Genomic DNA, 21,668 nt, shown 5'->3' with positions numbered 1-21,668 from the left:
CGGGCTTTGGGCCTACATACTAGACTAGACATCAAGACCTACAGCTGCAAAACATTATATACTTAGAAAAATGCATAATAGAAGGAAAAATAAACCAAAAGTTTGAAGCAGCGGAATCGTATTGAAGGGAAAACTGCTTTTTTGGCCCATTAAAAACCACATACAACTCTGCTGAGAGGGAAAAAATTTATTGGTCTTCTGGATTTCCAATGATTGTTTGCATTATGTTTAGCAAATTCATTCAAATATTACATACAAATATATCTTCTCTTCGTTTGAAATGTTAGAGCTAACTTAACATTCAGTGGAAATGTAAGGAATTAAAGCAAAAAAAGATAATCTTCAAATTGTTAGTGAAATACATGATTATTTTTTATTTCAGTAGAATACTTGCAAAGAACCAGGTTCTGTGCTCACTACCCATCTTCCATGAATATAGCTCTCACATATCACAGAAGGCTCTTGAAATTCCTTGAAGTTGGAATGTCAGGAGGAGGAGGAGGGATCAGCTATCACTTGAGTAACAATACACTCATTTTTAGTAAGTGCAATACTAGTATAAATTCAAACAGCCAGAAAGCATTAAGATACAAAAACGTAGCTAAACATGCTAACTGAAGGGCTGCAAAGCTGGAGTACAACAAATCCTTCATGTTACTGCCACCATTACTCATCATCTCCACCACAAAGGAGCAGCAGTGCTTTCCTGTAGTCCCCAGACGTATCTTTCTGTTAATATAACAGACCAGTCACCATGAGTCACAACCACAGAAATGCGAAGAAAAGCAGCAGCCAGAGTTTGTCCCTCCCACAGGAAATCCACTTGGATGACTCTCCTCCAGTCAGGAATCACACAAGGAAATTCTCTGTCTCTTACGTTAGAGCTGTATTTACACAGACAGACTTTAAGAAACACAAAAAACCTCCGAAAGCTTTACTAGAACTGAACTACCCATTGCATATTAGAATGTATTTGTCTGCAAGTGAAAAAGTCCAAAGGAAAAGTTGAAAGCAAGCACCAAAGCAGCAATCTTTAAATGTGCCAAGTGCACCTCCCATCACTGGAAAGGCCCCAGCCCTGCTCCCTGTAATTGACAGGAAGCTTTGCTACAGATCCCACAGGACAGCTGTATGGGCCCAACCAACAGTGTCAAAAGCAATTAAGAGAAAATAATGTCAGGAAATGATAACATAAAATCCTAAAAAGCAGCACACACACACACACACACACACACACACACACACAAAACAATCACCCAAAACCAAAATCCAACAAAATACCCCCAAAAAACCTAGGAAATAAATGCATTTTGGCTTCAACCTTGCAGCAACAGCTGCCTCTGGATTTCTTACTGGCTCTTTCCCTTCCTGCTCCCTCTACCCACTCAAAGGAGACTTATGATTCAGACTGATTCCACAGTAAAATGTTTTCCACTTTGAAATGGTGCAAAAGGCTCCACACCACAATCCAAGACTTAAACTTCAACCTTGTGATAATTCAGACTCCAAACCCCAGTATTATTTATTTGTAGCCAGCATCTCCTCTGAAGCACTGAAAATGAGAAGGAACCCAGACAAGAAAAAGGAAATGAAGCAGTAGCTAAAAGTGGTGTATGAGTAACTGTAATTTCAGAAAACCACAACTGCTCTCCTAATGAACACTGGAGACAAAGCTTTAGCTTTTCATAGGAAGTATCCCCCACTTAAAAGATATGGGTACTTCACAAAACTGCAGACCAACCACCACTGCTCTCAAGAGTGTACTGTTCACATCTGCCCCCTCAACAATAAACAGTGGAAACAATGACATCTCAGTCACCCTGTTTTCCCTGACAACGGAACAGACATTTTACCTGAATCATTTGATGCAGTGATTTTGCAAAATTCTTTCTCAATTCTTGTCTAATATCCAACAGATCAATTTCACTCCTCGAAACCATGACTCTGATCAAGGTGTCATCATCAGTGCCAGCCCCCTAAACAGAAAAGTTTAAATAATATTAAAAGTGGAGTTTGTTCTGGAGAGAGGCTGTAACAAAACAACACATACAAACAACTAGGGTGCAACACAAACACACCAAGTGCAACAAGTGGTGTCTCAAAACACTCCTGCATTACATTTCTGTTCCAAAACATTCACACTGCAGTGTGGAGAACAGAGGACTAGCCATGCAAGATGCTCTAATCCCTGGACTTCTATGAAGTACCAGATGGTCAGACATCTTATTTCACATTACATCTCACAGGCTTCACTGTGAATGCCCATATAAATTTAAAATAACCAAGTTCCAAGAATACACAGTAGTACAGACCATCACCACATGCAAATAAGTCCTTCAACATAGTCCGAGACTCAGAATTGCAGTCAGTTCTGGAGTTGGGTACATAAACCCTAACAATGACTAATACAAACCATGTAACATCATACAACAAGACACAGGCAGTGCAACTCATTCCACAACTTATCCAGCTGATTAATTATGAAGGCAAACTTCATAAACCTTTTCAACCACACAGATACGCCCCACTCTTACCTAACTTTATCACTTTAAACATTTTCAAGTTCTGTGTTGGCAGGCTATGCCAGGCTAACATCCCAACCCCTCCTGTGCAGACAAGTCAGACTCCACACAAGCTGAAGTGATACAAACTTCCACATGCTGACCTGCTAATGCACCTGAAGGAAGGACTTGGCAGAGTCCCCACGATCATCTTCAGCCTAATGTCCACGGTCATTCAATCCTTTGACTGGATGTAATATTCTTGAATTACATCTAAAAATGCCCTAAAGCTGCTCCGAAGTTACGCCATGAGTCTGATGGTTTGTGATTAGGATTTGACATTAGAATTCGGTAAAGACAGGCTCTGCCACACCCAATCATGAAAGTAAACTGGTCATTGTAGAACTTTGTCATGCCAAACTGGTTAATTAGAAGTACAAACTCTTCTGCCAGTGCAATAATTGATGAAGATCTTTCTCATCTGAAGTGGTCAGCAATTCTTATTTATATTAAAAATAAAACCAATTGAGGATCTCACCAGCCGACATTAATCAGACCTCTTGTAATAGAAGTGCAGAAGAGCCTAAAACCTAAAGGAAAATATCTTCTATTGCATTCTTTAAAGAATAAAAATTAATAAATAGATAAGAAAAAAGTAATCCTCCTCATTCAGCTTAGCATACTGGTATAATACTTGGTGCTTTCTACCTGCAATTATTTTACATTGGTATCTATAAAAGCAGTAAGCAGCTTTAAAACATTAAGCTATCACTTAATTTCTTTTGTACTTATTCTCATGCTGACACCTCAATGCAACCATCTGGTGACAAACATAACTCAGGGCTTTCCAGCAAGGGGAAGGGAGGAACACTTCATGGAAGCTGATAACCTGCCTGAAAACAATAGACTACCTATCTTGGTTTTAATTAGTATTAGCCATTGTGAATTAAAAATGCAGTTTCCCCTGCTTCCCCTCCTCTACCCATCCAAGAGGAGGCAAAGCCAACAGAAACACAGCTGCACTACTGAAGGGATTCCCCTTCAGAATCACTTGCAGCTATTTAAGCCTCTCTCCTTTTTTTCTATAGAGTTTCTTTTCCTTCTCAAAATGGGACGGAGAGTCATCCAAACATGTTTGAAAGCTAACTACACCTTATCTCCAAAACAACAAGCACTAAATCTGCACAACCTACAATATAATTTTTTGTCATCTTTACTTCCTTAATATATCAACCACCTACACAGAACACTCTAGTCTTTATACAGAACACTGTTGTCTTCATTTAGCTGAAAGTTCCCAGTGGATCTAGCCTGACATTTTCCAATGGAACAAGACCAGGTCCAAAAATAGCTGATAAGACTGGTATTTCCTGTAAAAACATTAATAATCTGATAAATTTATTAATCTTTTGTATCCTCTCCCAGATCTGCATTTCCCAAACCTTTTGCAGATACCTAGTGTATGCTGTTGGCATTTACAGTGAAAGAAGAAATGAAGAACAAGCAAAAAGGAGAGGATTTGTAGCTGGGGGAGATGGGAAGATACACGGAAAACACGTACATACCTTCATGGAATAATACAGAGTCTCAGCAAAATAGGCAGGTACGCTTCGGATGCATTTTACTGAGAGAAGGCAAAGGATTAAGTTACTGACTGTTTTTCAACACAGAACAATCTTTCACTGTCAAGACAAGGTGTGTGTTACTGCATCATTCGTTCCAGCGTGGACAATAAAGTATACATCTGTCAGCTACTCTGTTCCTCTGCTGCAACTCTTTGGAGTTAGAATGCATCACATATTGCTAATGGAAAAGAGACTTTGCTAGTCAAATTCTACTCCCAGTTACAAGTCTACTATTACATTGTCCTAAGTGCAATGCCAGGAATACAAAGGCAGTTTTGTCTCACTTTCTGACAGTGGTGCACATGACCACACGGAACACTTCACCACCACCTCCTGGTCCACTTAGCCCTGCCTTCCCGATCTATTAAAGGCAGAATAAAGGCCTGTTCTCTAGATACCAAAATGGATCTCGGGTGATTAACTGTAAAAAATAAACCATTTTTTCATGCCACTTCCTACAACAGCTGCAGTGTAAGGAGGCCTGGGAATAATGACGAAGGCCAGTTCTAGATCTAGATTAAGACTTTATTACCAACTGCCAAGAGCAGGTTCTCCAAATCACCAGAGGTTTCACGGTCAATGGTCTCTTCAATTTGAAAGCCGCTAATAGTCATGTATTTGTCAAACACTGCAAAACAGAAAGTGTGCTTAGTCCCCTGTATAGCCAGCACTTCCCCCAGTATCATCCCCAGTACTAGTGAATGCTACCTTTATCTCCTTATCCACAGTTCAAATGCTATCATCCACTCATTCTTCCCTCTGTTCTATTTTTAACACCTATTTCCTACCATATTCCTACTATACAACACAATCCTGTACCTGGGGAGGAACCCTGTGTACTAGTACTTGCTGGAGGTCAAACATCTAGAAAGCAGTTTTGCAGAAAAAGAGCTGGGGGTCCTGGTGGGCACCAAGTTGAACATGAGCTTGCAGCATGCCAGTGTGGCAAAGGCAGCAAATGGAATCCTGGGATGTATTAGGAGAAGCATTGCCAGCAAGCTGAGGAAGGTAATCCTTTCCCTTCTGCTCAGCACTGGTGAGGCCACACCTGAAGTTCTGAGCCCCCAGGCCAAAAGAGATACGGAACAACTGAAGCAAGTCCAGTGAAAGGACACTAAGATGATTAAGGAACTGGAACATCTCTCCTATGAAAAAAGGCCGAGATAGTTGGGACTGTTCAGGCCTGAGAATACCAGTTTGGAAAGGACCTCAGAACATACCTGTCATTATTTCCAATGGCCTAAACAGCTTGATAAAACAGGCTTATGAATGGGTAAGGAACAGGGAAAAAAATGTTTCTATTGACAGCTAATAAAATATGCACTATAAAAGGGTTGATCTTGTCATGGCTGGATGACTCACAACAGACTCTCAGCATCACTTCTACTGCCATGACCTCTTTCAAAAGGAAAAAAAAAAAAATATAGGAGAAAACCACCCCAGGTGTCCCTCAGATCTACTGCACTACTCCTTCCAGCAGGAGGTAACCACTGCTAGTGGGGAACTGAACTACAGAGGACAAAATTAAATGCATAAAGTATAGGAAAAAGGCAATTAAAGATTTCTAGTCTGGACAAATGCAGTACCAGAAACAACTTCTCTACCATTTCTACCCCCAGCTGACTAATACTGAGACTTCGGGCAAAAGTTTTCAAGCACACATGAACCACACTACCTACCCCTCCTTAAATGAGAAACGCTTCGGGTTCCCAAGATGGTGATGAACTTTTCCTCATCTGTGCCCCATTTCAGCTCCCCAGCTCTAAACAAAACCTGTAGTAAATACCAAAGATCAAAACAGCAGCATTTGTTATGTGTCCACACACCCTGTCAAAAAAGCTCTATTTGTCTCACTCTGAGGAGCATTAAACTTACCAACAAGGTATAGCTGGAGGGCGTGCAAAACAACCCAAAACCAGAATTGCCAAGTACTGAACTGACTTTTGAAAGAAATAAACGATAAATTCTAAAGTCAATTGTGAAAGCCTTTACATGAGTAATACTGCTTAAGGCCCTAAAATTGACTATGCGCACAGTCCCAAAATTGACTATGCGCACAGTCCCCTTCATAAGCTTGAAGTTTTCTTAAACTGTGATAATACAGGAAAAAATCATTCCCAATACTGTTTTTCCTGCCGTTCACTTTTTCCTTCCACTTTTTCAAATCAGACTGGCAAAACTTCATGACTCCTATCAATGGGAGAACCAATCTAACTTGGCTCAGAAGGAAGTTTTCCAAAAATGACAGGAAGATGTATTCACAAGCTCTTGGAAATTAATTTATGGGCTGCTAAATTCATAGTTATACAAAACCAAATTTTGATTACTTAATCATTTTAACACATTCATTGCTATTCCGGCAAGTCCTTCTACAATGTAATGACCAGGCCATTAGCAGCATTCAGGAAAGTAATGCACTTCTAAAAGTTGGAATGAGCAACAGGAGGGGTGAAATGAGGAATCAAAAAAACACCCACAGAAAATGAGATTAGTTCCTTTTCCTGACACTCAGATGCATTTTTCCAAATCGTGTGCTAAACACCATGTAAGAAGAAAGATTTTGTGCCTATTCTCCCGCCTCAGTGAGCATAAGACAGGCAAACAGGTTACCACCTACCTATAGCCAGGCAACCAAAACATTTCTTAGGAAAATCCCCACAAAAAAATCTGCTGCACAGCAATGCTGCTGGCCATCTGTCTGTCCATGCTTTAAAACCTGAATGGGATGTTAAGGAATTTCCTATTTATATTTGTCCCACCATCCTATTCAAACCAAATTTCTGACTGCTGCTTCCTCTATTTCATATTAATGGTACAGACTACAAAAAAGGGGAAGGAAAAGCTACTAAGACATTGCAAGGATATTTAATTCAAATAATATATGCTAAGATCTTCAAATGAGTACCAGCACTGTCCATCCAATAGCAAATGTTCCAGCATAGCATTTAGAAACACCAGGAATGCATTTCTTTAGAAATACCAGAAGTTGTGAATGACATTTTGTGCAAGCTTTAAGCTTTTACCTGCCTTGCTGCTGTGCAATACTCAAAATATATGTCAATTGCATGAATTTTTTAAAGCAATATTCCAAAAATCTCTTCTGAAAAGTTGAATTTTCTCTTACAAGCATTCTCAGAAAAGTCTTGAAAGTTCCATACATATTCACACTATCTCATACTATGAATGCCCATTCCCCAACTGCTTTGAATTCACTTTTAATAATCATAGACCAAAAAAAATTAGAAGGCACCACTGAGCAGAAAGGTTGCCCTCTAATGTATCAGATCCTTCCCAGAATATCATATTAATCAAGAGAGACATTGGGAAGTCAAAAATGGTCTTACATTTGCACAGTCATGTACCTCAGTTCTGACCATCTATACCTGGCAATAGGAATTACAAAATTAGCTGAATCTGTTCCAGCTATGCTGGCTGTTGAATGCAGAAATACCAATCAAAAGTATTGTGACAGAAGACCTCTCTGATTGGGTCCCAGCTCAAGCCAAATGCACATAACAAACCACAGAGACCATTTAGAAAACCAGGCTTTCTCAACATTTAGGTATGGTGCCTCCTAAATTTACATGCTCATTTAAATTCAATTAAAGAGGCCAAAAGGAATCAGTCTACCTACCAAGGCCAGTGGTTCACAGGTTTCCTCAATTACATAAGCCCAGTTAAACACAAGACTGACACAATTTCATGAAACGCTCCAATTCATGATGCAAACATTTGCCTCACTAATTTTCAACCTACATTTTCCACTATTATTTGTAATAGCAGGATAACAATGTTTTCTGAACTGACATAAAAAAGGATAGACTGTGACAGTAAAACACATTTTGTCAGTCTTGTCTCTTCATCTTGCCCTGCTAACAGGAGAATGCTTTGCTGATCTGGTATTCTGCTTTTTCTCCTTGTCACCTTCAACAATCCGTAGATTTTCTTTCATTTCAACTGACAATTTATGAGAGGAAAATGTCTATCACAGAGTTATGTGAAATAACTGAGAAGAAACATCCATTACATGAGTTCTGCAATCAAATTGCTGTCGCTACAACTAACAAAGCCAACAGCATCCAGCAAGAGACCGCATCAAGAGTGCCAATTAACTGCTGGTATTCCTCTTCTTGCGGAGCACAGGCTTAGTGATCAGTGGCAACATCATGGACAATGTTTGCAAAAGGGAATACCCAGGCCCCCAGAAACCCTTTACAGGCAATTCATAGGCTGCCATCTGATTACAGTAAAGCAGAATGTTTGGAATATTTCCTCTTTTTAGTATGCCAACCTCTATGGAGGCATCCCTCACTGAATAGCATTAGTATTTCCCTACAACACCTATATGACACAATACATATGGATTGAATTCAGACAGAAATTCAAGTTAGACATTAAGGAATGAACCATTAATATCTCTGAGTTTTCCACCAACCAGTCTCTTAGCATCACAAAGACTCAGCAACCATAACTGTCTTCCAGGGAGCTAATCACTGTTCCATTCACGTACCTCAATAAGCAAAACAAGACACACTTTACACAGTAATGTCAATGTGCCAAAAATCCCGATACCGATGTTTCAGGTTTTGACACTTGTTTTTTTCACAGAATTTATAAAAAAAAAAAAACAACCCAGGAAAATGTATTAAGCAGCACACACAAAGAACCTTAACAGTTTCTTTGTCACATCTGAAGTCCAGCTCTATATTCTCGTTGCAAGATAACTTGTATAAATGCCCCCAAGCCCGAGGCATTCACCCACCTGAGCATCCTGCTCAACAAGACTCTCATTGATGCTGCCATCAGGATCTCTATTTGCCTAAAGAGAATTTTTAAGACTTGTTAAACTGAAGAATCAAAAGTTGAATCAAAAAACAACTTACCTGGTATACTGAGCCTTTCAGATGAACTGTGAGAAGTCAACCTCTAATACATCTCCAAAATCACCTTATTTTTCCCTTCTGCTTATATATGTCCTCAGCAAACAAATGTTCTCTTCTCCTATTTTCAAAACCCAACATAGCAGGCATTCTGCTATACTTGTGAGCAGTACAGAAGTCCCTCAATTCAGCAGATGTGGAAATGACTCATAACAGAGCTTAAAACTGACCCTGTAAGTCAGAAGTGACCCAGTTTCAGAACTAACCCTGCCTATCACCAGGTCTACCTATAATCCCAGCTTAAGGAGCAGAAAGTGACAAATGTACATCAGACAGGAAAACAGAAGTGAAACTCATACATACACGCCCATATACAAAGAGATACTGACCTGCAGCAGGACCACCAGCAGTCTCTGAAAATAGCCTGATGTTTCCCCTGTGATCTTATCCTCCAGGTTGGCCTCATACTCTGCAAAAAAGCAATACCCGTTCACCTCCTTACAGACTTCCTCACTATTTTGAGGAGAAAGCAAGGAAAAGCAAAAAGTTAATTTGACTCACAGCTTGTAGAAACATTTATCAGACACAGCTTTAAGAACTAGGACACAGTCTGCTTTCACTTATAACCTAACATTATTATAAAAGAGATAGCATCTCACACCTAGTAGCAGGAGCAGATTACTCAAAATATTTGTAAATACAAAGTTACATGTGGAGATTCAACTCTTTAAGGAATTAAACAGGATACAGATCTGGAGTTACGCTAAAACATGGCAGTGTCACAAATGCACAACTGTGAGCCCAGTCTAGTGCTAGTAAGTTTTGCCCTTGGAGACCTTAAGTTTCACTATGAACCATATGAACACACAAAAATTTCTTTTGTAGCAGAAATCTGCATAGGGGTAAGAGAAACGTTTTGAATTAAACACTGCCTTGGAAAACAAACAAACTCACCAGAAACCCCAACCCCACAAAAAAAAGCCCCACAATCAGAGGGTAAAAGCAGGTATCCCTGTGGACAGCTGAAAAACTGTACTTGCTTTTGCAGAAATGTATTTGCTGACCAGAATGCAAAAAAATCACTTCCAATTTCTTATGTGAAACCAGTTTCCTGGTTTCCAATTACTAAAAATCCCCTTTCAGTCAAAGGGATGAAAGTCACTGGTGAAAGAAAGAAATGCATTTGAAAGAATTCTAACACCCTAACTTGCAGTCATACCTTGACATAAAAACTATTTTAGCTTACTATCCAAACTCTAGTTTCTTTCAATCTGAAGTTTTGCAACACAGCAGAACAAAATCCCACTTATTGAACACATCCATCAGTTACAGACAGACCTTATTTGAAAGATGAACTAAAATCTTATTAGGAGAACCGAACAGGGACCCTGGAACTTTACTTCATACAGAACTTTACTTCATACAGAACTTTACCTTGCAGATAAACCTGTTTAATATTCTGCACTTCTTCAGGTGTTCTGGAGGCCAGAATTTCAGTCAACACTTTCTCATTGGTTCCTGCTCCCTGCAGGGGTGCAAGTATAAATCAGTTGACAGAACAACAACAGGGAAAGAAGAATCCCCTTTGATAATCAAAAGCAAGCATCAACTTGGACCAAATAAAGAAAAACTACTTTCTTCTTTCTGGTATATTATGGGGGATTTGGAAAGAATTTCTTCCACTCCCAGCTTAGTTGTTTCAAAACCAACCCAACACTTAAAGGCTCATTGCTGCAAGATTCAAATGAGCCCTTCCATGCTCAAGGACACCCAGATATGGCTCAGTTCTTCACTATTACAGTCAATCACATCAAGGTAAGTGCATGAACAGACTAACAGTTTCCATCTTAGCTCTAGTTCATATACTGTCTTTCATCAACTAGTACACAGATAAACAGAGCCTTCCGTGAATTGTGCTATGTTAAACCCATGCTCTCTTCCACTGAAACAAACACATTTTACAATAGAATTGCTAACCCAGACAGTTCAAGCTACTGCACTCATTCCAGCAAGCATAACAGGCACTCTTTACTTTTGCAAGAATAAGATTTAAGAAAGCCAAACAAATATCTTGTTTCCACAAGTCTGAGTCTTTGTCTGTAAGAATAAGCCATTGCTCTTTACACCTCCAAAGGAGCAATTTCAAAAAGCAATACTGAAATACAATACTGTCTTTTTCTGCTTCAGCATGTTACCTAAAACTTTTCCTGTAAAGAATACATGAATACTAACTGCATACAAATGTATCCAAGTGCATACATAGATATACATAGAATACAAATCTGCCAGGTTACACATAATCATTTCAAAATACACATTGTTCCAAGAACATGCCACTGAACAAGTGGGGCAGGCACAGCTATATTAATTCTAACCCATGTAATAGCAGTGAAAATTAGTAGGACAATCTTTGGCACAGACTTAACACTCTTAGCTGAGTTGGTATCTTGCACCAAAGTCCCTGCTATCTCATCTTCTTTACTGTTGTTATCCACCTCAGCTGAACTGCAGCTAGTACCTTTTCCTGTGCAGACACATTCTCTGAAATCCTATGATCTTGTGTTTAATATCATTTTTGTAAGTGTCAAGAACAAAACCACTCTTGTTTCACTATCTCTATTTTCCCCCTACACTCATCTGTTCTGTCATTTCCCTGTCAGTCTTTGACTCCTATGTCAACAAGAGCAGTTTGGAAATGCATTTTTTCCCTATTAGTCAATAAGGTCCTTATCAGTTTCTTTGTCAGGTGCTATCTTCCCTTCCCCCACTGCATATAAAGACATTACAGAAAATGTCCAGGATTAAAGTTTCTGTTGTCTGAGATACAACTTGTTCGGTCATGGGTTCATGTGCACTAAGCTTGCACAGTTGACTCAAGCCTACATATTAACCAGTTGGTCATCAAGGACCTTGGGAGTTCGTGTGTCACCCAACCAAGCACTACCTGACACTAGTCAAGTTCAATGTCTCCTACTTTAATCAACAGTTTCTGTGAATAATCCAGGCACATCCAATTCCTGAATTCCCACAGGCTTATGATATCAAACAGGTGTGACACAAGGGAAAAATGAGGACCACATGGAAGAAAACACACTAAAAGGTCTACACATACAGACTGCAAATTGCTTATTTACCTGGCCTTCCCAGAAAGGCACTAAATGCATTCAGCTGAAGAGAAACAATTGAAAGGTAACATAGACAAGGGCTACCAACTCTTCCGCCTGTATCCTTGGAAGCAGCTTTTGGAACACCTTCAATAATACACATAGTATCCCCTCACAATTTTGGTGACACTAGTTTACTAGTTTAGAAGTACGCTAGCCCATCAAATTTAGAGTTGCACTGTAATCCATCAGGGAAAAAACACTAGGGAGTGTTGTTCCCCTGATGGATTACAGTGCAACTCCCTTAGGTAACAGTCAAGAAGAGACAAACAAGTAACATCACACTTTAATGAAATGCCTTTAACTAATTTGCAGACAGAGCTGTACAGCTATAAAACCTAGGCTGCTCACAGCAGAAAGATCTGGTGTCCACTGATTTTAAGTACTGCACTTTAGCAGCAAAAAGAATTTAAAAGCAACGTGAACATCTACTTATTGCACTTAAATCAGAAAGAACAAGTCTTAGAATTGTGCTATGAAGATTTTAATTTGAAACTACAGCCACAGTGTTCTCTTAAGATTAGTTTCTCATGAAAATAATTTCACATGTTACACTGAACAGATTTCTAAGCTACCTCTAATGAGTTATTAGGATGAATAACAAACCAGGGAATACCACAGCATTAGCAGTAATAGCAGGTGTTAGCATAACATTCCTAATTATAACCAATAAACAACTTTATTAGAACTCCTCTTACCTACCAAATGTTCATTTCTAAAAATAAAAAAACAAAAACCAACCAACAAAAGCACAGCAAAAGAGCAACAAGTATTTCATTTAATGTATGAATTCCCTTCCTTCACTTCTCTTACCTTGATGGCATGCTTCAGTGCATGAGCATCAAAAATGTATGCTGGTCTCATCAAAGATACCATCAGTGTTTCAAATTTGCCGGTGAGTTCAGATTTCAGGTCATCTACAAGATCCTAATGCAGAACAAATAGTGCTGTGATGAACAAGGACTAACCATTTCAAACAAATGCATGTGTGCCTGAAAGCTGGAAGAGTCTGTGGACACATCAAAAAGCACAAGGGATGGGGCTTCTTCTTTAACTGGTATCTGAACTGAAACAAATGTAGCCAGATCAGGCAGAAGAAAAGGGTATGTGGAAACCCTGAAAGATAGTGCGAACTCACTTATGGTTTTATCAACCAACATACTTGGTTTTGTTCTCTCCTATGGTATTGGGCTGATTTATTTCTGTCACATTGTCTAGCTCTAGAAATTTTTTTTCTTGCTATTACCTCGCACTGCAGACCTTGCATCAAAATATTTGGTAACTCCTTTCGTGCTGAGAATGAGGTTAGTACTAGAAGCGTACTAAGAGGAACCTACAGGAGCTTCTGCACAAAACCCTGGGCATACTGGACTGAAATACAGAAAAAAGAAGCAATTTCCTTGTGCTAGCCTAAAAGGAATACTCTAACCTAGCCAGCAATTAAGGATATGGCAGGGTGGGGAGAACGGGAGACAGAAGCAAAACTAGATTTTCTGCAAAGCAATCTTTTACAGGGAACATGATGAGTGTGCCTCATAGGTTTAAGCAAACATCGTAAGTAACATTTGGTTCATTTCTAGAGGTATTTTTCTTCTTCTCACCCTGCCAAATAAGGTTTTAAAGGCAGATGCAATCTCTTGACGCTGAGCATTGTTTCTGGTGGTAAGGATCTTCAGAACAGTTTCTTCATCAGTCCCTGAAGTTAGAAAGAACACAGAGTTACACACTCTAAAAACCGAACAGCTGTGTTACAAACTCAAAAGGCAATGAAAGACGCACTGAAAATAACAGTCTACTGACAAACAGCAGAAGCATTTTAAGTAATGGATATCACCATACCCCAAGCTGAGCCACCAGCTTTGGTGTCCGGCTGTTGTAAAAATATGACTGGAAGACACGAGTGTTGTTCTCCCTCTGCGCTCTGTTCCAGACACTGCTCCCAGCACCCCAGGCATCAGCTACATTTACTCAGAGCCTGTATTCTACATAGCAGCCTTGCCTTTAGGCTTACCAAGATATTTTCTTTAGAATCTATGGACTCTCGGCTAAACTCAGTCCAGTAACCCAAACACCCCAGAGTATAAAAGTGCAGAGCTATCACCCATTTCATACACAGCCGTTTGCAAAGTAGCCCATAGGAGCATTTAGTAACCCTACTGAATTAGCCAATAAGCTGAGGCATATCACATTTCCCTTCTTCCCTTCTCTCTGCTTCTTACTGCAGGCAGCTTCAAAGAAAGCAGCAAATTGGGATTTGCTCCTGCAAGGAAGTTTTGGGGCAGAAAGCTACAGTATGAGTTTGTAAAGCACTTGACAGCCTACATTCATGCTGTGGGCTTGCATTCTTTGTTCACAGTAACCATGATGTGCTTATGCACTTCCAGACCAAGGGGGTTGTCACACATTTTCCAAGCACAGAGCTTCCAGTGTACTGTCGGAATTCTCCACACTGGTTGCCTGTGGAAAGTGGTCGCCACAGTCTAGCTGACTGTGTAATAAAACTCGGAGCGCAGAGAAGCCTATGGTGTATCAATTTTTAATGGGGAATGTGCAAACCACCTTTCTTTTTCCCCCACTTACGCTAACCTAAAAATCAACATCCTTGAGAGCAGCAGAGTCACAGCTAGGCCACACCCAGGCCCATGCACTCCTGGGGTTGTCATTCCATAGCACGCAAGCGCGCGCCCTACCCTCATCTCCTGACAAGAAAAGAAATTAGTTCAGAAAGGATGTTTGCAAAGGAGAGAGAGCCCTTCCCTTTTCATGCAATACATTATTCTTACCCAGTCCCTTCATAGCCTTACGAAGAGCTTCTGCATCAGCTCTGGCATCAAAAGGAGAGAAGGCTGTCACGGTGCCTCTCATGTTCTAGAGGGAAAAAAGGGATGGGGAGAAAGGGGAAAAGCCATGAAATAGAAGATAGCTTCTTTCAGCTCTCCATACATCAGCTCAGACTAAATCTGAATCCGTAATCGGAAAGACGATAATATTTTTCTTGCAAGTGTCTAACTCAATAGCAATCCGGGGGTACTTAAGCACAGCTCCCTCAGAAGGTACTACTGTGGTTTTACTTAGCAGCACACCAGCTAAGTTCAGGTATATTTACATAATGGTAGTTTGCACGACAATTACTAAGAAAATACCATTTGTTCAGGTAATTCAGGAAATTAATTGCATAAATCATGTATGCTAGAAAAGCTGCACAAAGATCCAAGACACATTTAGAAGTACGAACTTCCTCCCTTCCAGAAAAAACAACTGGAACTCTCAATCACTATCACTGACTTTTTTTCATCACATTGCAAATGAGGCCTACTGAACTGCAAGGGCTTTTGATTTTTTCACCATGTTTCTTTTGACATAAGCAACTCTGTATTCAAGTGTTTCAGCTACATTTCTCACATAGTTTGCAGCTAAAAATAAGTAACAGTTCAAAACATAAGGATAACAGATCAGCCTGTCCAGCACAAAAACAATTCCACTAGGTTTCCATGGGATTTTCTCTTTGGGCCAAACACAAAAGGATATTCATCACCATTATGGAAAAGTCTTACCATTGAAGACCATACAGAGATCAAGAGTTCAAACTTTAGTTTAGTTTAGTGCTTTAAAACTAACGTAACTGAAGAAATACATAATTATTTCATGACATCCTTACCACAATTTCGAGGGCAGCAGGATGCAAATTACACTGTGAGCTGATGAATACAGGCACAGAGCTGACACAAACACACAGCTATAAAGATGGCTCTAAAAGAAACCTCTCTAAGCTTAGTAAAGCTTCAGGTTGTCCACTTAAATGGAAGGAGTAAGCTCTGGTCAGCAGGCTATATTCACATCTGCCCCACTAAATTTAAACTCCTGACAAAAAAATGGAGTTACACAACCTCTGTGTTCAACTCTGAGACAGTACATCATGGAGACACCAAACATAGGGAGGAATGAAAGGAAAAAAAGGCAAGTGAGGGGGGCAGAGAGGGGGAGAAGAGTGAGCAATAGCAACATAGGAACCAGTGCAGGGACATCTGCAAAAGCACTCAGAGAACCTATCCTTGCAAGTAACCTCAACAATGCCAAACAGGTCCTTAGGACCTGATGCTGAGTAAGTGTTTGTACTTCAGAATATGAGAAATAATTCTCTGAATCCTTCCTGGAGCTGGCGATACTATTCCTGTGCTCCAAGTCACACATGCCCATTGGCAGAACAGGAACTCTGGATACAGCATACAGCAGCCACGCCTTCACCAGCAGCCAGCAACCCTTCCCTGGCAGTTTATAAATGGATACACAAAATACGCCCAACTTCACATTCACAGAAAATTTTGAGAGTAGCAGACCAAAACAGTTAAGTCCCCAGCATGCAAGCTATATTTTTTTTATTGCTTTCTTCACTGATTTCTGAATCAGGAAACAGGCAACAGCATTTCCAAGGCTGCTTTGAGCAGGAAGAGACTGTACCATGTGCACCTATGCATTAACAAAGACCACTGCACATACAACCATGTGTGAAAAGGCAGCTTGTTAGGCCAGCAGTGCTTCTCCAAAGAAAGCAGGTAAACACAGGCATGTAGAGACCAGCCTGCACAGCACAATACAGCATGCTGTAGTTTTCCTACAAAATGAATGAACCTTTTTGTCCCAGACATGAAAAACACAAAATCCCTCAGGTCTTTGGGGGAAGAAATCTTCCCATAGTGGAGCAAGAACAAATACTTCAGTGACCAAGACTCTAAAGATAACTTACCTGCTTCAAAGGTTTTATTCTGTATCTAGACTAAATTGAACTTCAGTACACTGTGCTGTGCAGCCTTTGTGAACTCCGAACCTTTAGCTGCACATATGAATAACTACTGTCAATTGACACTTGACATTTCATGACTGCTAGGAATTTTCATTTCTTACCACTACGTCATGGCATAGCGTGGCACAAGAACAGACACCTGGCATATGGAACAGAGCTCACTCTTCAAACTGTCTTATTTTTATAAAATTAGTTACAGGCTACAAAGCTTTAATACTCCAGTCTTTCATGGCTGCATAATCACACAGGCAAAGAATGCTACTTAAGCAGAAAGCAGCCCTCTACAAGGTGGAAATTGGAGGACAAGGCTTACCTAGCACAAGTCAGCAACCCAGCCTCAAAGCGTCACCTCAAGCAGTAGAAAATTCTACCATGTGAAGACAACAGCAACTGGTTTGCACCAGTGAAAGATTAAATGTTCCTTTTACAAAAATCAAGAATTAAAGTTTGTGCCTCTCTGGAACAGACAAGACAATTTCAAATGTTCATGCTTTTACTAAAAGGAAGCGGTAAAGGAAGCTTACCTTAAGCCTGTAAGCAATGCTACATATACCATAATAAAAGGCTGTCAACTTAAGATCTGTCTGGTCAGATGCCCTGCACTAGCATGGGTTCTTCCTAAGACGCATCCTACAAACAAAGCCTAATGTTTAAAGACAGAAAAAAACCCTCTTTATCCACCCGTGTGTGTGTGTGTCCCCAAAAGCCTTAAGGATTAAGTATAATACTGTTAAAAATAAAACTTTTTAAAAATTTAAGTACCCTTTTTTGGTTTAAAACTAATCCAGACAGAATATGAGTGAATATTCACAGGAGTGTTAAACCACCACCAATTGCATTTGATGCAACTACAGAAACAAACACTGGAGTCCACCCTGTTTTTCAAGCCCTCATCCGGGCTCGAACCACAGCAACACAAGGGCTGCGAAAGAATTAAAAAAACCCAACGAAGTACTGCACAATGTCTGCAAGGATTCCAGACAGAAATCAAGTTTGATAGGAGATACGAAGACCCTGCATGTGCAGGGCACAGCCACGGCTGTATTTTCTTCTTCCTCCTCCAGTGGAAGGCGCCTCCACGCAGGCACTACCGAAAACTTGGCCAAATTAGTGGAAACCGGCAGGAAAGAAAAAGAGTTCTGGTTGACGTATGCCTCACATGATGAACTGCCTTCCTTGTCCCACAGCTCCTCCGCGTCTCCCCAGACGTAGGGATGGGTTGATTTAGGGGGGACCGAAAATGAGGTAAGGAGGAAAAGCAAGGAGGCAGATAAGAGGAGAATGTCCCGCGACCAGCCTGGCTGGGCAGGAGCGAGCCCAAAGAGGGGTCGCGCCGGCCATCAGCCCGTCCCACCTCACCTTCGCCATCTCTGGTATTCGCCGGCCGGGGCTGAGTCCGAATCCCAGTCTGCAACGGAAGATGGACAGTGAGCGACCAGCCCGCACCGTCCCGGCCCCCCCTCACCGCGGGGCAGCCCCCTCACCGGCAACCGCTCCTCCGAGCCTCCGCCGCACAGAGCCACCCGGAGCACTGAGGGAGGGAGAGAGGGCGGGGCCCCTCACTCCGCGGCTTGCCTCACCCGGGAGCCCGGCCAAGCGAGGCCTCACCCGGGGCGGCAGGCCGGCAGGCCGGCAGCAGGCGCACCCAGGCAGGCCCCGGGGCGCGCTTACCGCCGCCCGCCTGCGCTGCCAGCCCGGTGCAAGCTCCGCGCTGGCTGCCGAAGGGGCACCCTGCGGGTCGGCGAGCCTCTGGCGCCCTACGAGTGAATTGGGCTAGCTCGCGGGGAGCAAAGAGGAGCAAAGCCTTCCCTCCCGCCGCTTCACAGACCCGTAGCGGCCGCAGGGGGTTAAGCCCACTTATCCCGTCACCAGAGGGCAAGTCAGTACTGAATTGTAAAGCAAGCACTTCTCTAGCTGACCGAGGTGAGCTTCCGACTAAGAACATCAGTAAAATAAGCACAGCGTTGGAACAGAATGTGAGGGCTGTAATTCCAGACTGTCAGTACAGTAAGAATACTGCGTGATGATACTCTCTAGTTCTCAACATGTTACAGCAGGACCGTTTCGCTGACACAGGTATAGAGAAGATACACCCGCTTTGGTAGAGCAAGGAGGATGCAGTGTGCATAGCTATTTGCCGACCATTTTTATCTAAAGCAGAGATGCGCTCCCTCAGCCATGCAAATGCAATCCAGCTGAGCGTCAGATGAAAGAGGGAAAAGAGACAGCAACACAAATGGAGTTAAGTGTCTTTGCCAAAATAACACATGAATGTTATCTCACTGTGTGAGTATTTTAACATGTAATGATCGCTTCTGCCTTAAAGTGAGTTGTGTTTACCTTGGGAAACACTAGCAGAAATGCAGATTGTGATGTCAGTTTAAGTATTTTGACCATTATTTGTTGTTGCCTAGAAGTGCACACAGAGTTCAGCAAAAACATGAGATCCACCCTGCTGGCTTCCTTTGCTGGGCCAAGGATCAAATGGTTTGCTAAAATGGCCTGATTTACTTATTGAAGTGTGATTTGAATCTAATCCATTGAATTGGTGTTCCACGCATGCGCAAGGAAAATGGTGAGCTGCTCATAATATGCATGTTGAAATGCACATATGGATTAGATTAGAATAACTATATTTAAGAAACTATTATGGGTTATGAAATAGTTTAAAATATGGTAGTTGACATTCAAATGGGTTGCTTTGAGTTTAAGCACAACCTTACACACACACCCCCCCTCCTCTTTCTGCAAACTTAAGTCTTTTTTTCCGTACACATTCTACCTGGAGCACATCCATACCATCCTGTGATCGTGTTTCAAGCTCTACCACCCAGAAAGTGCACACATGCACATATAAATGCATGCGAGATCTAAGTCTGCCCTCTTTAATACATTCCAAAATTCTGGTGATCAAATTGAGGTGCATAAACACAGCAGTAAATATGCTTCAAGTGCCAAACAACACACAGGTGAGAGCACAGACAAATGGATGTCAAACCTCATTAAGGACTCACATATGTGATAAGGAAAAGTTATTGGGTAACATGAAAGTTTAAAACAGGCTCTATCAGTACCATGTGAACAATTAATAAAGTGTCTGGAAACTAACACAGCTGTAGTTCTCATCAGTTTGACATGTTATTAGAATCACTCTACTACAGCAAATCGCATACATAAAGGTTTGTACATTACCTTTTCTGATAAAAACTTACCCATTAAACTGCACAAATAAACAAACCCTTGAATGATTTGGAAAAAGGTGTATATTTGTCTAACAAATTATATATCAGTTAGCATATGACCACCACCTGGAATTCAACTGCATTGCCTCAGAAGCATAACCCTCCCTCAGCTCTCCTCTGCAGCAGCAAGTCCCTATAGACACCCAGCACTGGAATACAAGCTCTGAATTCTTTGCTTCCTGTAATGCCAAGCATAGTTTAAACTGGGCAATGGGACATACAGTGTCTGCTGGCTGAATGAAAATGTTCAAAGTGTGTTGTGTATAACAGTACATCAAGAGCTGGGGGGGGGGGACACAGCTCATTTTCTCCCTGCCTCTTCTTATGCTTTCTGATCTATGAGGATCCATTTTTCTGTATGCTAGCATTTTTGTTTCCTATGCCTTATTTAGCATCCTTACTATTTTATAGCAATTCTCAAATTTAAATAAATTATCAAATAGATGCTTTCAATTCCAGTTTTCCCTTTAAACTTTGTGTTGGAGGTTGTGGATTTGGAATACAATTAACATGCAGCTTGTGTTCTGCAGCAAGCATCTCTGTGTACATTTTGCTTCTCATTCCAGTGGAGGAAGCCTATCTTCCTTCATTTCATGGTACTTGAAATGGTTTTCTATTCTTCTGCTTTTGACCAGCTTACACAAAATAGCTTCTTATTCTAATCTAATTTTACCCTCAGCCAAACATGAGGTAATGTTCAGTCAATTGACAGTAATCTCTGGATTTCTAATCAGTGAAAGACAGGGAAAAGAATCTTGGATGTGAGAACACAGAATATTTTCCTGCTTTGGAAAGGGTCTGAAATACATGATCCAAGGTGGACTGGAATGGGAGGAAAAGCTTAACTAGAGGGAAAGAGAATCATCTTCTTGCCAACAGGTAAATTTAGGAGTAAAATATAGTCTTTCTGAAAGGTCATCATGTTTGAGCAAGCAAATATATGCATAACTTCATGAAGCAAGGAGGCCAGGGGCAGGGGAAATGCTTGAGTAAAACCATATGAAAGACTTGCCAGTCCATTCAGCAAAAGCAGATGTCTGTGTGGAAAAAAAAATAAAAGTCTCCTGATAATAACAGAAATTCAGCCTTTGTATCAATTTGAATGCAAAGGGAAGAGGCAGAAATAGATTCAGCAAATCCAGAATGAACGTGAAGACACAAGCATGTAACTGGAGAGAAATGCCTATTGTACTGACTGCCTTCAGAGAAAACAATTCTGGTTAGGCTAAACCAGTTAACAGATGGTGACTTACAAGTACCAGATGCAGGACCTTCATAGTCACCATGTATGTAACCTGACTGCAACTCTTCACTCACAAGCCACAAAGAAGCCTTCTAGATTTAGTAGAATTCTTTTTCTCCTACTCCCCCCCCCTTTTTATTTTTTAAACAAAGCCAAATTTTCACACAAGGAAAAAGCTTACATTAGGTAAAATCAGCCTTTGTGCCTTCCAA

At 40.9% G+C, this 21,668-nt stretch overlaps 1 protein-coding gene across 3 annotated transcripts; it reads right to left on the bottom strand.

Annotated features, from left to right (window-relative positions):
• Positions 1-172: 172 nt before the first annotated feature.
• Positions 173-21,660, bottom strand: ANXA5 (annexin A5). 3 transcript variants are annotated; one of them, XM_065684765.1, is made up of 13 exons: positions 21,638-21,660; positions 18,331-18,379; positions 14,954-15,038; positions 13,772-13,866; positions 12,984-13,097; positions 10,441-10,531; positions 9,396-9,475; positions 8,889-8,945; positions 5,806-5,899; positions 4,659-4,754; positions 4,067-4,125; positions 1,854-1,976; positions 173-729 (listed from the first exon to the last, which is right to left on the bottom strand). In XM_065684765.1, exons 2-13 carry the CDS (start codon positions 18,337-18,339, stop codon positions 667-669), a joined length of 966 nt encoding a protein of 321 aa, XP_065540837.1. In that variant the 5' UTR covers positions 18,340-18,379; positions 21,638-21,660; the 3' UTR covers positions 173-666. The 3 variants fall into 3 exon arrangements, with proteins under 3 accessions (XP_065540837.1, XP_065540835.1, XP_065540841.1); XM_065684763.1 differs by lacking the exon at positions 21,638-21,660 and adding an exon at positions 18,456-18,515; XM_065684769.1 differs by lacking the exons at positions 8,889-8,945; positions 21,638-21,660 and adding an exon at positions 18,456-18,515.
• Positions 21,661-21,668: the final 8 nt, after the last annotated feature.

Source organism: Lathamus discolor, chromosome 1 (genome assembly GCF_037157495.1).
Source record: "Lathamus discolor isolate bLatDis1 chromosome 1, bLatDis1.hap1, whole genome shotgun sequence".
Lineage (NCBI taxonomy): Eukaryota > Metazoa > Chordata > Aves > Psittaciformes > Psittacidae > Lathamus > Lathamus discolor.
Note: the sequence above shows the minus strand (reverse complement) of the source record. Positions and strands in the feature narration are given on the sequence as shown.